This window comes from Toxotes jaculatrix, chromosome 19 (genome assembly GCF_017976425.1).
Source record: "Toxotes jaculatrix isolate fToxJac2 chromosome 19, fToxJac2.pri, whole genome shotgun sequence".
Lineage (NCBI taxonomy): Eukaryota > Metazoa > Chordata > Actinopteri > Toxotidae > Toxotes > Toxotes jaculatrix.
In genome coordinates, this window is record NC_054412.1 from 1,310,304 (window position 1) to 1,324,197 (window position 13,894).

General features: G+C 41.4%; 3 protein-coding genes across 9 annotated transcripts in view; all 3 read left to right on the plus strand.

Annotated features, from left to right (window-relative positions):
- The first annotated feature begins 1,383 nt into the window (after positions 1-1,383).
- LOC121199522 (cell cycle control protein 50A-like) lies at positions 1,384-6,179 on the plus strand. Its single transcript, XM_041064294.1, has 7 exons — positions 1,384-1,904; positions 2,349-2,468; positions 2,575-2,682; positions 3,105-3,192; positions 3,286-3,429; positions 3,847-4,053; positions 4,475-6,179. The coding sequence occupies exons 1-7, from the start codon at positions 1,662-1,664 to the stop codon at positions 4,666-4,668; spliced, it is 1,104 nt and encodes a 367-aa protein (XP_040920228.1). The 5' UTR covers positions 1,384-1,661; the 3' UTR covers positions 4,669-6,179.
- A 308-nt stretch (positions 6,180-6,487) lies between these two features.
- LOC121199523 (cytochrome c oxidase subunit 7A2, mitochondrial) lies at positions 6,488-8,995 on the plus strand. The gene is made up of 4 exons (XM_041064295.1): positions 6,488-6,573; positions 6,922-7,011; positions 7,566-7,650; positions 8,738-8,995. Exons 1-4 carry the CDS (start codon positions 6,556-6,558, stop codon positions 8,794-8,796), a joined length of 252 nt encoding a protein of 83 aa, XP_040920229.1. The 5' UTR covers positions 6,488-6,555; the 3' UTR covers positions 8,797-8,995.
- Positions 8,996-11,468: 2,473 nt separating this feature from the next.
- Positions 11,469-13,894, plus strand: part of col12a1b (collagen, type XII, alpha 1b) — a 93,842-nt gene continuing 91,416 nt past the window's right edge. For all 7 annotated transcript variants that reach the window (XM_041064111.1, XM_041064108.1, XM_041064112.1 and 4 more), the window contains exons 1-2: positions 11,469-11,622; positions 12,371-12,482. In XM_041064111.1, coding sequence (XP_040920045.1) covers positions 12,407-12,482 — 76 coding nt within the window. In that variant the 5' untranslated portion in view covers positions 11,469-11,622; positions 12,371-12,406. The remainder of the gene's footprint in view (positions 11,623-12,370; positions 12,483-13,894) is intronic.

Genomic DNA, 13,894 nt, shown 5'->3' on the forward strand with positions numbered 1-13,894 from the left:
TTTGTTTTTTTTTACGTGGTTTGACTTTAATTTCTTTGGATTTGTGGACATCGGGACTTGTTAACAGTAGGATTGGGTTTTGTGGGGAACATTTTGGAGGAATACCCACAGCCTATAAACTCTGACGGTCTGCAAATTCTGGACGGGGGTGATGGAAACTTACTAATAGGATGTAACACTGAAGTGCAGGGGGAGGAGGCAAAGAGGATGACAAGTGTTGGGAAAGACAAAGTGTTCAGGGTTGTAAGAGTTGGGGAAAAGAAGTTCAACATTTTTGTTATGGTAAATAGCTCCAGGCTTTTTTTGTCCCTTTCAGCATGGGAGAAGGGAAAGCTGCACCTGGTACAGATGAAATATGTTAGAGTGTTTTAAAACATCTAAGTGTAGATTGGGAGGAATTATTGCTGCTGTATAACAAAGTCTGGGAGGAGGGAAGAAGGCCAGGGAGCTGGAAAGAGGTGATAATTATTCCAACAAGGAAACCTGGAAAAGATGCCAGCAGGCCTGGAAACTACAGGCCGACTGCCTTGACATCACACATCTGTAAACTAATGGAACGTATGATAAATGTGAGGTTAATGTACTTCTTGGAAAACAGAGGTATGGCGTCGATATATCACAGCAGATTCAGGAAAGGAAGGAGCACTTTGGATCAAGTGCTGTGAAAGGATGAAGTGAGCATGTTGAGATAGCCTGTGATATGTTATGGAAAGAAGGACGCCTCAGGAGAGTGTATTAAGTCAAACTTCATTTTCCATTATGATAAATGATATCTTTGTAAATGCTCCGGTGGATACAGGGAGATCACTGTTTGCAGATGTCTGGGATTTGTGGAAAAGAGGGAGAAATGTTGAACACAAAGTTAAGAAGCTGCAAGGTGGAATTAATCAAGTTGAACAGTGGGGTACAAAATGGGGATCTAAACTTTCAGTGGAAAAACTAACGCTGTGTTCCTCACAACAAAGAAACTAAGGGAATGTGTGTGGAAATAACTTAGAGTTGACAGCTTTTGTTTTCTGGGAGTGTAGTTCCCCGTGAAATTAACAAAGAGCATCCTAAATATCTAGTTGTAACGCTTGTATTGAATTTCTCATATATTTATGTAGCCTTAATAAGAAGTACTGGGCTCTGGAAGCAAAGGGAGCAAAACAGGCTGAGTAGAGGACAAGGTTCAAACTACTGGACTTTAAAAGCCTGTTTTAAAGTGAACGGACACTGAGGGAGAACGTAAGCTGGTGTGAGGGTGGTGGTGATGCAACATGGAGGATACCACCTGCCATAAAACCACAAAGAAGAAGAAGGAGGAGGAGGAGGAAGAGAAGAAGAGGAGAAGAAGAACACCCGAAGCCAGCAGGAAGCAGCAACGGTGTCCGTGACGTCACCACGCGCTGTGTTCACTTGTTTGTAAACTTCCTGGGGGAGTAGGCGTCGCTAGCTTCTTAGCTAGCCGTTTGATGGTTGAAGTAATGGAGTAATCGGCAAATATAAAAAAAAAAAACAAAAGTGACATTCCGTTAGAAACGTGACCTGGTATATTAAGTAACTACCCGTCATATGTCTGCGCGCCAGTGGGGACGTTAAATCTGGTGTGTTGGAAAGTTAGTGAGACCGAGTAGCTAACGGCGTTAGCGGGCTAACGCTAGTAACAACAAGCAGCAGTCATGATGGCGTCTAGTTACAACGCCAAAGACGAGGATGGACATATCACTGTGTCTGGACCTGGTGGCGGTACTCTGCGGAGTAAGAAGCCCGAGAACACCGCGTTTAAACAGCAGAGACTGCCCGCATGGCAGCCCATCCTCACCGCGGGCACCGTCCTGCCTGCTTTCTTTATCATCGGACTCATCTTCATCCCCATCGGCATCGGCCTGTATGTGACGTCCAACAACATCAAGGAGTTTGAGGTAACTGTATATGACATCTGAGGACAAGAACTGTATAAGTCATGGAATAAATATGTGTTTATTCTACCCTATAGCGTAACATAATGTCACAGCACTCAGCGGAGCAGGCCTTTATGCCCAGACCACTCACGCCAAATTCCATTAAGAAATTGTGCATTCTACTCTGGCCTTACCTATGGGCAGTTCTCCAGGTTTTCTGTCATTTGAGAGACGTTGTTGAAAGTCAGTATTCCCCTAGAACATTCGGCGTAAATGTTAATAATGTTAAATGTAAATAAAGTCAGTGACCAATGATAAACGCGTGATTAGTTGATAAATTATTTAGTTAACGTAACTGAGTAATCATTTGAGTCATTTTCGAAGAAAAAAAATATACTAAGTTAGTAGAAGTTTGGTGGTTCCAGCTTCAGATGTGAGGATTTAATGCTCTTTCATGGCTTGCAGATTGATTACACAGGAGTTGACATGTCCAGTCCCTGCTTCAACTGCTCCCAGAACTTCAGCTGGAACAGCACAAGGCCGTGTACCTGTACAATACCCTTCTACCTGGACCAACCATATGAAGTGAGAAATGGGATTTTAGATACACAGATCTTGAGTATATTTCTAGAACATATTCACACTGTCATTTTGATTGATTTGACCTTTACACTTTTCTCTTAATCAACAGAATAATGTTTTCATGTATTATGGCCTTTCCAACTTCTACCAAAACCACCGCCGTTACGTCAAGTCGAGAGATGACAGCCAGCTGAATGGAGACCTTGAATCTCTCAAGGTATGAATCACTTAAACAAAATGTCTGTGTAACACATGAGAGCACAGAGTATCATTGAAAGTGCATTAGATAAGTGCCACTTCCCTTAATGCAGTCAGAGTGAATTTGATCATTACATGCTTTCACTTGTGCTGCTCTGGCAGCCGTTACTACTACATCAAACCTCCTTCATGTCTGTTCCATAAATCTCTCGATCGTCTGAGGCTTTTAACAACCAGTCAGATAAAGGAAGAAGCCAACATGACAGTGCTAATGTGGGATAAATGCAATACAATGGCTCAGTGTGTTTTTTAGAGCCCTTGTTGTGAGGCTGGTAACTTGAATATGTTTTAGTACATTTTGGTCCAGGAACATACATGTTGCAGCTTGAAGTGTGACCAGCATGTGGTGCTGTTTATCTTTATTCTTCTCCTCATTCACAGAAGCCAAGTAAGGAGTGTGAGCCATATGCTTCTCATGAAAACAAGCCAATTGCACCATGTGGGGCCATCGCCAACAGCATGTTCAATGGTGAGCCTGGTACCTGTTGTGTTGACTAAACACACATTCTTTATTTGATTAAAGAATAATTATGTATAATCACCGTCTTTACATCTCTTGCAGACACGTTGGAGCTGTTTTACAATGACCCCAACGGCACAAAGATCCAAATTCCTCTGACAGCAACAGGAATCGCCTGGTGGACGGACAAGCATGTGAAGTTCAGGAACCCGGGAGAAAACTCAAACCTAACAGCCGTTTTCCAAGGTTTGATCAGAAGCTTTTTCCTGTGCCTTTATTTGCTTTTACTGACCTTTCCATTTAAGTTGAACATGAGTTGGTCAGTGTTGCCTCTCACAGTGTGTTAGAGGAGAAGACATGATTTTCCTCAGTCAGCTTCAGAAAGTTAGGTGATAATCTGCATCTTTCTTAATGTCGACAAATCCCAAAGAATCCCATCCCTGAAATGCATCCGACTAACCAGCACTGTGTGAGTGTATTAAAGCCTGAAATATTTTACCACAAAATCTGTGTTAGTTGCGGTTTTGAGGTGGGCAGTGAGAGACGCACTTGAGAAGGGAGACATTCCAGTAAACACATCCAAGATTCAATCACTGATTAATAATCATTAATTCAGTGAGAAGACTCAGTTTCATTGCTGTTAACATTTTCCTTCTGACTCAGGAACAACAAAGCCAGTGAACTGGCGCAGGCCCGTCTACGAGCTCGACACCGACCCGCAGAACAATGGCTTCATCAACGAGGACTTCATCGTATGGATGAGGACCGCCGCTCTGCCGACCTTTCGCAAACTCTACCGCGTCATCCACAAGAAGAACAACATGGTTCCGACTCTGCTCCGAGGAAACTACACTCTGGAGGTCGTCTACAGTATCCTTCATGTGAAATACACACTGTGATACACACACACACACACTGCATCTGTAGTGATCAGGTTTATACAGATAACTTAGGAAGACAGAATAAAAAGCAGGTCAGTTAAACGTCTGAATCCAAATCAGGCTCAGATTAATGTGCACTGGTCTGAGCTTTCCTTGTTTGAACATTTGTCATCTTCAGGACAAATCAACATCATAAAACAGAGTATCCCAGTTATTACTCCAGTCAACTGGAAATCAGCCACTGAAGAATAAACACACTCACATGATGAACTGTCTGTAGAGTCAGATCTGTTCTCCGGGTCATTATTGATCCTCAAAGTCTTGAAAGGTTCAGCGGTTGAAGTTTGCCTGAGGTCAGTTTCATCTGTGAACACAGAGCACCGTTTCCAGCTTTAACTCGTTGAACCCAGATTATCCAGTTCGCAGCTTCGAGGGCCGAAAGCGAATGATCCTGAGCACCATCTCCTGGATGGGAGGCAAGAACCCGTTCCTGGGCATCGCGTACATCACCGTGGGCTCCGTCTGCTTCTTCCTGGGCGTCGTGCTGTTGATCATCCACCACAAATACGGAAACCGCAACAACAGCGCTGACATCTCCAACTGAGACACCTGCTGCTCTCCAGCTCACCTCTGCTGCAGCAAACAGTGACAGACACATCTGTAGTGACCAGAGGGGCATATAAATTTCAAAATTTAATATCCACATTATCTTCTCCAGCAGGCAAGCATGAGTTTTATGATTTAAAATCTCTGGATGACGGCTGATTATTTGCCAAAGTGAGCGGAAAAGTAGCCAAATGTTAGCAGCCACAGTCAGCGTCCAAAAACTTCTCTTTTTCACGATTTTCCTTCATGTTTTAATGGAACATTTGCAAATAAATAGCGAGTATCAGACTGATGAATCACATGATCGGCTACCTTTAGAGTCAAACCATACATTCACAGAGTTCCCACTCAGGTCTGGAGAGACTTCAAAAGTAATGAACCTTTGATACAAGAAATTCCCAGACTGGACTCTTCTGGGACTCACATAAAACTGGAAAAATTCAAATCCAAACTAATTTTGATTGGTAAGAGTTCATCTAAGATATGTCATTTATTTAATATTTTTTCCACTAGAATTATATCCTGCCATCACAGTGGACAGTCATATTTCCTAGTTGCTATCAGCTAAAATCCAGTTAAAGCCCAAAAAGAATTTTCAGATCTTGGTAAAAAAGAAATTCTGCTTGAGAATGTGTTTGAACGGTCTGGGTAACTTTCCAGACCCCTGCAGGATCTATGAGGGGCTGATGGTGCAGTCGAGGTGAGCTGGAGTGTTATTCCTCTAAGTTCTGAGTTGCATGCTGGATAACAGACATGTTGATGTGAACATCGAGCCGCTCGAGTTGCTCGTCTTTGTGCCTGGTTTCGTCTGTGACGTTGTCCTGCTTTTAAACTAAAATCAAGCTTTTACTGAGTCGTAGCACTTTATAACATGCTGAGCAAGTTCCACATCAGAGGGAGCACAAAATGTTTGGAATGTGGGAGCTGTACAAATAACATGTTTATTTTTTTGGTATTTATTTTAGAGTTTTAAGTCAAGTTTGCATTGTAAAGCCAGTATTTGCACGGCAGACCTCAGGGGTTTCGAGTCTGAAGTGGGTTTAAAGTTTGCTGCCTTGATCTGAGGAACTTTCATTTGCGAGTGTGTAAATCCACTGCAGAAAAATGTTCATTAACACGGTGTTACAGCTTCATTCACTGTTGTTTACATGCAGTAGTAATAGGTTATAAGTGCAGGATGATGGAACAGTAACACAGTATGATTAAATACATGTGATTAAATGTTTGTATGTTTGTCACTACAGAAACTGATACATGTAGTTTCACACCCTCACTCTGCCATTTTCTGCAGTTATGAACTGAGATTATACATTAATAAACATAAAATAGATGCTGCATGTTAAGATGTGTTGAATAAAAATGTTTTTTTCCTTTTTCTTCAAGGTAAATCGTCACTTGTAGTTGTGAGAAGCACGAGTTTTGACATTTCTTTTGATACTCCATCTGTGTTGTGTTGTTGCTTTAAAAGAATAAATTTGTCATTTTAATTAAAACAGGTTTGTTCTTTGCTTTATCAGCCTTTTGTTCGTATTTCTTTAACTAAATGGTAAATGTTTGAATCATTGTTTCCCCTCCAACATTTTAAGATCAGAATTCAATCAGATTAATTCTTAGTACAGCAGCACAAGAAACAGGCAACATGTGTGCAAACCAGAAAAATATTTAATACAGCTTCCAAAAAATTATGGAGGGTGTAGGATGGATGCTCGAGATGTTTTACAGTATTTTTGGGTGAACTGAGCCTTTAGAGAAGCCCCTTCAGAAATGAGTTCATGTTTGCACTGCAGGGGGCAGCAGAGCACGCAGTCTGCTGTTAATCTCTGCGAAGAAGAAGCTGAAAACGGAAGTGAAGCTTTCCGGTGTCCTTGTGCGACAGCTTGTGAAGATGTACAGACACGTATTTGTGAGTATATTTTGCGCATTTAAGTTTAATCCTACCTTGTAGCTTTGTCACTTAACTCAAGAGTCGGTTGTCTGTTTTCTGAACTTCCGGCGGGAGCAAAAGGCGCGGCGACATTTAGCTTAAAACTGTTAGCCAGAGGTCAAAGCGTTGGGACGTCGTTAGCATTAGCATTAGCAAATAATTAGCATTAGCTTAGCCTCCGTTCCAGTGTTACTCGGATTTTGTTGCACCTAACCGGATATTTCTTAACTTATCTTTTAAAAACGGCGTGGATGTAGCTTTGCTTAGATGGGGTCAGTGTGTTCTCCGTGTACTCCTGTTTGTGCTAATTGTGCTGGTTGTTTCCAGGCTTTCCAGCAGGTGGCTCGGCGGACCTTCTCCAGCTCTGCCCGCCGGCAGCTGGCTAACAAAGTCCCAGAGAAACAGAAGTTGTTTCAGGTAAAACTTCAATGAACTGCTTAAATACACCTAAACACATTACAAGATACAGTGACCTGAGAGCCGTGCGGAGCTATATAAATATAATATAATATAATAAAGTTATTTACAAAAGGTTGGCATTTTTATCCTTGTTACTATTCTTAATTAGTAAAATAGCTCCCAGAGAATCATAATAAATGTTGTGTTTGTACGGTCTGTTAGCACACCTAGCACTGTGTCGGTGGTTAAGCACTAAGGTGACAGTAAAGGCTTTACATATGAGCAGCCTTTGGACTAAATTTAGTGCGCAGGCCCGTTTGTCATTTCAGCCTTTAGTACGTTGCTCTGTGACTGATGATTCAGTGCTATCGTTTGTAGGTGCAGAGAATCTGAAGAATCTAAAAACATAGATCAAGGATTTTTTCCCTTGAACAAGATCAAGTAACAAATTTTAAAAAATCAGCTCTAAGTTAAAACGTATGATTGATCCCACTTGTGTCAGAGTCAGTGTGTCAGTGCTGAGTTGCCCTGTGTTGCAGTTCGAAGTTTGAAGTCATGTTTCTGTCCTGCAGGAGGATAACGGTCTGCCGGTCCATTTGAAAGGAGGCACCACTGACGCTCTGCTGTACCGACTGACCATGACACTCACTGTGTTCGGTGAGTGTGTGTCTTCTGTCTGCTTTAAACTAGTCCTCGTGTCCTTATGAAGGATTAAGTTATATTTAACATTTTAGCATATGACTCAGAATCTCACTCAGTTTATTATTCATATAAAGGTTAATACTGACCTTTTTAAAGACGATCAGGTTTTGGCTATAACGTGAAACTGTTTCTTTGTCGGTGTCATTTGAAAATGCAGTGTTTGTGTTTTCAGTCATGGTGAACCACTGAATTAGTTTTTGGTGCCACAGTCTTCCACAGGTCTTCTGATATAATGAAGCCTGGAAGGTTTCGTGGAGAAAAATATGAACCACTTTGTGCCTGTGATTCAGTAATTCATGCTTTGGTTGAATATATCAGAACATATCACCTTCATGCCATCAGTCTGTCCTCGTGTGTCTCTTTCACACACTCACTTTGTTGCTCGGATTCAAAACGGTTTCATCTTGACGTGTAGAAACACTTTGTGTTTCGACTGTTAAACACAGCGACATGTTACATTTGAATGTATTTTACAGGATAACTGACTGATCTGTGGTAAAACTTAAATGATACCGTGTCATCCAGTTCATAAAAACTCAGCCTCGGGGATCTGCAGCACTTCATAAATGTCTTCTTCAAACGTTTGACTGACTGACTGTGCCTTGTTAAAGGCTGTCTACAAGATGGAGAGGAGTATTATATAAACATGATGTGTTAAACCCGATGCTGTCACCTTACATATAAATGATCTGTGCAGTTCTGCAGTGTATAGATTTTAAAGTTGTTTCCTCAGTTGAAATCTCGAATGAAAATATACTTTAATATCTATTTTTAATAATGAAGTTCAATAGTTTTGTTACAGCTGCTATGAGCCGTACTGCGACTTATATCTTTCATTGTTTTCTTAAATTTTAACAATTTATTGGCAAATTAATTGATATTTAGAAAAGGGAAATAATAGATAGTTGCAGACCTAAATAGTTTTACATTTGAAAATAATTTTGAGTTAGTGTGTGTGTCATGGAAAACATCGGCTGCTAAATCAGGTCAGACTCTCTGAGTGTAATATCACGTCCTACTAACCAGACCTGTGTTCTTTCAGGAACAGCATACGCTGTGTATAACCTGTGGAAGGCATCGTTCCCTCAGAAGAAAGATTAACTTCACTGCCTCAGAGCTTTTCCTCCATGTTTAAACCGGCCGGCCGCTCTACATTGTGTTAAAGATGATGCTCTGTCTGTGTCGAGCTGTGTGTTTCCCGCCGTCGTGGGTTATTATTCCATGTTCATGGGATCAATATTTATTTCTTGTACTCTCTCTCTGAACCTGAAGATCAATAAAAAAAATCTCATGACCCAAACCTGCATATGTCTGTCTGTGTAAGCCGTTAATACATTTACTAACTGAGTTTTAAACACAGATGGAAATACAGGGTGTGAAGCCCGGACTCGTGGAAGTGTAGCTGGAGGTTTGACCCCTGAGAATTCTGACTTCACTTCAATACAATGGAGGTAATTAAGTCTGTGGTGGTCACAACCTTAAAAATAACGTTGAACCTAATCCGTACGTACAAGCACTGAACAGCTTTTATTGAAACGTTCTTCTTTAAAAAAGATTTTGTTTTGACTGTTTTGTGTCTCGAGGAAAATCAAACCTATGAGCGTGATTCGACATCACTGGCTGTACTGTTCAGTATCATTCAGCCTTCTATCCTCTGCTGCTGATCAATATCTGTCTTGTGTTTAATTGTTAATCGATTTATTGTTGCATAGCTGGGAAGTAGTGACTGAAAATGTTGAGAACATATCATCCACTTCATATGTGGCCATGAAATGACCGCATATGAACTGGATGTGTTGGAACTCTGTTCACAGACAGACAGTCTGATTCACAGTTTACTGTTTTAGAGTTTAGCTCCAAACCATCAGACCAATAGTTTTAATCATGAGTAAATGTTTTATAATCTTTTTACAAAAGCAGAAACCTGCTTAGTTTCCTGTGTGACTGTTCAGGTCTCTGCCAGTAGAGGGCGACATTTACAAAGAAATCCACTGAGACTCACTAACAGTGATTCACAGTGAATTCTCTTAAATTAGTGTTGAAGCATTAATCCTTTCAAACGACACTGACATTTGTTCAGGTGTAAATAATTATATCCTGTCATGAGCTGTGCTGCTGCATAAAACCACACTATGACAAACTATACCAATATATACATACAAGAAATTTATCAAATACCTCGTGTTCATCTGCGCTCTCGAGTCTTGGGTGGGTTCCTCTCTGTTGTCTGTTTTAATTTATCTCAGTGTGTAAAGGGAGACAGCCTCAGGCCTGTTCTACTATCAGTCCACACCCAGATCATTTAACACTTAAAGTAACCAGATGAGCTGCAGCTTCTCCATCTAGAAATAAAAACCCACACTTATCACTGAGGAATCTGCTGTGTGACATAGCACGCTTCTGATTGGACGGTGCTGAAAACCAGGTCGAGACGGTCACTGGTACCTGCCAACCAAAAAAAAAAATGAAATGGATGATTCTGTGAAACTTCATCAAAACTGAAACTTACGTAATAACAAACAGGCTTGTCTGCGATCTGAGTGGGCCTCATGAGGAGGCTTCTGAGGGTCTGTCAGCCACCAGGGGGCGGTCAGACGCACTGAGAATGTTCATGCTCTTTGGTCATTCTATGGCTTTTAAAGTTCCCTGGTTTTGTGGGACAGGTTTTAATGATCATGACTAATACTATTTTTGGAGGCAGTTATAGCAAATTCTGGATGATTCAGATATACAGATTTTGTAAAATGAAGACTGACAAATGTGTGCTCTGAGTTTTGAGGGTTTAAGTTGTTGCAGCCAGTGTTTCGATTATGACCGCTAACATTTTGGAGCTGCTTTGTTGTGTTTGGTGGCTCGAACAAAAACTGTGAGATTATGTAAAGATGAATCCCAGTCCTGGGATTGTAGCTGTGCTGGAAAAATTTGTTGGGTGATTTGACAAATTTTGCTTGTGGGTGAGGTGCCACACAAAATTTGGCAACACGAGTGCGTTTGTGAAAAAGGAAGTTACTGAGTTTTGAGATTATGCACAAATTTCAGATTATCACAACAAATCTTATATTTTGCCAAAAGTTAAGGATTTATATGACAAGTATTATTAGAGTTGCTTATATCAAATGTGGGACTTTAGAAATGCTTGATCAAGGCTACGACTCTGGAGACCAAATTTGCACAATGACAGAGGATAAATTTTGGTGGTGCATCATAAAATGTGTAACATCCTAACAGTAATTACTTTCAGTTTCTGTAGGAACACTGTTTAACTCAGTTTTAACGGTGTTTTATTGGAGTTAAAAAGTGTTGCTTTGCCTACTTTTATGAAATCCTGCTGAAGGCCTCAGAAATGTCTGTTCCGCCCTTGAAAACCGGAATAATGCATTAAAATGAAAAGGCTGACTTGGGGTTTAGTTTACAAGAATGCGTAATATTTTCCCACTGATTCACGAAATGAAAAAGGGGGTAAAACCTCTGACAGTTCCCCTCTGATCCCCCTCTTCCCGAAAAGCAGATCTGCGCTGCTCTCTCCTTGCGGCCGGGACGCACAGAAGCTCTCCATCACCGGAAAGGAATGCAGCAAACTATGTAAAAGTTTCCGAGTGTGTGTGTTCGTGCGTGTCTGTGTGTCTCCCAGCACTTTCAGAGGTTACACATCATTTTTTGGCCCGACTGGATGTCGTAAGAGCTCGCGGCGGGGCAGGCAGAGCTGGGAGCAGCCCCCCTGTTAAGTAGCAGATTGTGTGGAGAGTCTTCCCACTTGGAAAGAGGCTCGCCGACGCGTCTGGGGGCGAAAAGCGCGCAGAGCTCTCTGCCTTCGACACCGGACCACCTCACACTCCTCCTTCTCAGGCTGGGGGTCTAGAGATTTAATCTTTTTTGTTTTTAATTTTTTCCAACCAAACCAAAGATTTCCTGCAGTCTCCTCTATAGGTCAGTGATGGATGCATGCTTTTTTTTTTAGTTTTTGCAGAATTATTTGAGTTCCAGGCGATAACATGACATGTAGTTAATAATCCTTAGAGGTCTAGTCTTTCTAGACTTAATTATCTCTAATATCCCAGTTACAAGCAATTTTTATTCGGAATATTTCCAGAAACCAGTGGACTATTTCTTGCATTGCGCTGCGTAATTGCGCACGGCACCAGGAGTTGATGCTCGGTTATTCTGAACTCTGGAAAGACTTTGTCTCTGCTAGAGTGTCTAAATCTCATCAGCAAGGAGTAGTAGATATCGGACCGGACCCTTTGCAGATTAAATTCACTAGAATTGAAGCTCTCACTAAAGGAGAAAACAGAATCTAACGCAGATAGAGAAGAGACAGATTTGTCTTTGTGCGCCTTTATTCCAACGGGTTTTCCATTAAGTTTAATCTGCTTTATTTGTTGTTAAAACCTGTAAACCTTTTGATTTTTGGACACTGTCCATTCATGCATGTAAAGTCTGTCATGAATTTTATTTTACTTATTTGTTTATACATTTTTGGCTGCTTGGGGAGCAGTTTTAGAAAGCGCAAAAACTGTGGAAATTAGACTCGTTAAATATTCCTGCCCCGGGATTTACATGTAGCGGTTGAAGGAGCCTTAAGCTTCATTCGCGTTGCATAAAGTTATCCTGAAGCCTTGAGGCTTCTGCAGGACTGATGTTGAAGGTCTAACCGCCTCCTTCGTTCCTCTCGCAGCTTCATTCATGTGCTGCTGAGCCAGTGAAGCTGAAGATGAAGAGCAGGCTGTCTCTGGCGGCGGCTGCCCTCCTGGCACTGCTGCTGTCCTCCTCTCAGGCCCAGAACCAAGGTAAAGCCGCTTCTCTTCCTCCTCCTCCTCCTCCTCTCACTATGATCCAACACATCTGACTTCAACTCCTCTCACCTCTGCCTTTTCTCTGCCTGCAATGTGCTGCACATTTAGACTGAATAAAAAAGTCACATAGTGAAAGAAAATGTGTGTTGGTGAATTGATTTGTTTGAACTGATTTGTCTTTTCAGCCTCAGTTTGACTTTTTATTATTAATTTTTTTTCACTCCATTAATTCCAGTTTCCATGAGGGATTCGAAAGATTTCCTCATGAGAAGAGAAACTATCAGCTGCAAATGTGTGGTTTGAATTCATGGATAGAAGCTTTTTGTCCAAACCAGTAGCATTAAGGCGTGAATGTAACTTGCTCACAGCAGTGATGGAGCTGAGACGTAAAAGTACAATGACAAATGGCCTCTAGTTAGTGAGCGAGCCACCATTATGAAGAAGAAAGTTGTACTGTCTGATTCTCCTTTAATGCTGATGATTTACTTGTTAGTCTTGAACAACAGTAAGTTTTCTTAAAAATGATCTTTAAGATAAACCTGTAGTAAAAGTGTATTTCACTTTATCCCCCGCTGCGTCCCACATGAGACTGTCCCTCTGTACGATATGTAGGGCAGAATTTCATCCTCAGACATGTAGTTTGATCCTTTTTACAGCAGGAGGGGCCCTTGCCCAAAACCTTCTCTCTGTTACTGTAGCCTACATTTCTCTAGTTTCACAAAAAAAAAAAAAAGAAAAAACCCACACGGCACACGTCCAAGTTTCCTCCCTACGTCTTCTCTCCTGATGGAACGGAAAGACAAAATATGAGTTTCATATTATTTTCCAGAGGTTTTAGAGGTCAGAAGAAAATCTGCTCCTCTGTACCTCTGGATTTTCTCTCAGAATAAAGTAAAAAAAAAAGGGGGAAAAAGTGCAGTAAAAACTCATTGGATCATAGGGGGAGAATCCTCTTCTTCTCTTCTTCCAGGAGAGTTTCTGACCTCCTGTGACCCCCTTTAATGTCCCAACAGGGGCCCCTGCTGCATTTCCAGGGGTCACAGCATCGTAATGGCGTTGTATATATTCTGCCGCGTGGAATAGTTTGACATGTTGGGGCTGGAGTTAAAGGCTCAAACACCTTGAAGATAAAAAAGACTCAGAGGAGTAAGACCTCTACCCTGAACCGTCAGACTGAGGTGAAAAATTACAAATTAAAAACAGTTTAGAGCAGAGCCCACAAAGAAGACAACTTCAGAGAAAAGCAGAGAAAAAGTGTGTGTGCATTCCTCGGATTAAGGGCTGGAGTTTTTTTTGGTAGTTTTGGCTATCATAGACCCGTTTGGAAACAGAAGCAGCAGCCCGCGGCCCTTGAGTTGATTCACCAGGTTGGTGGTTCCTCCATTTTTGACGTCCTGTAACACCTC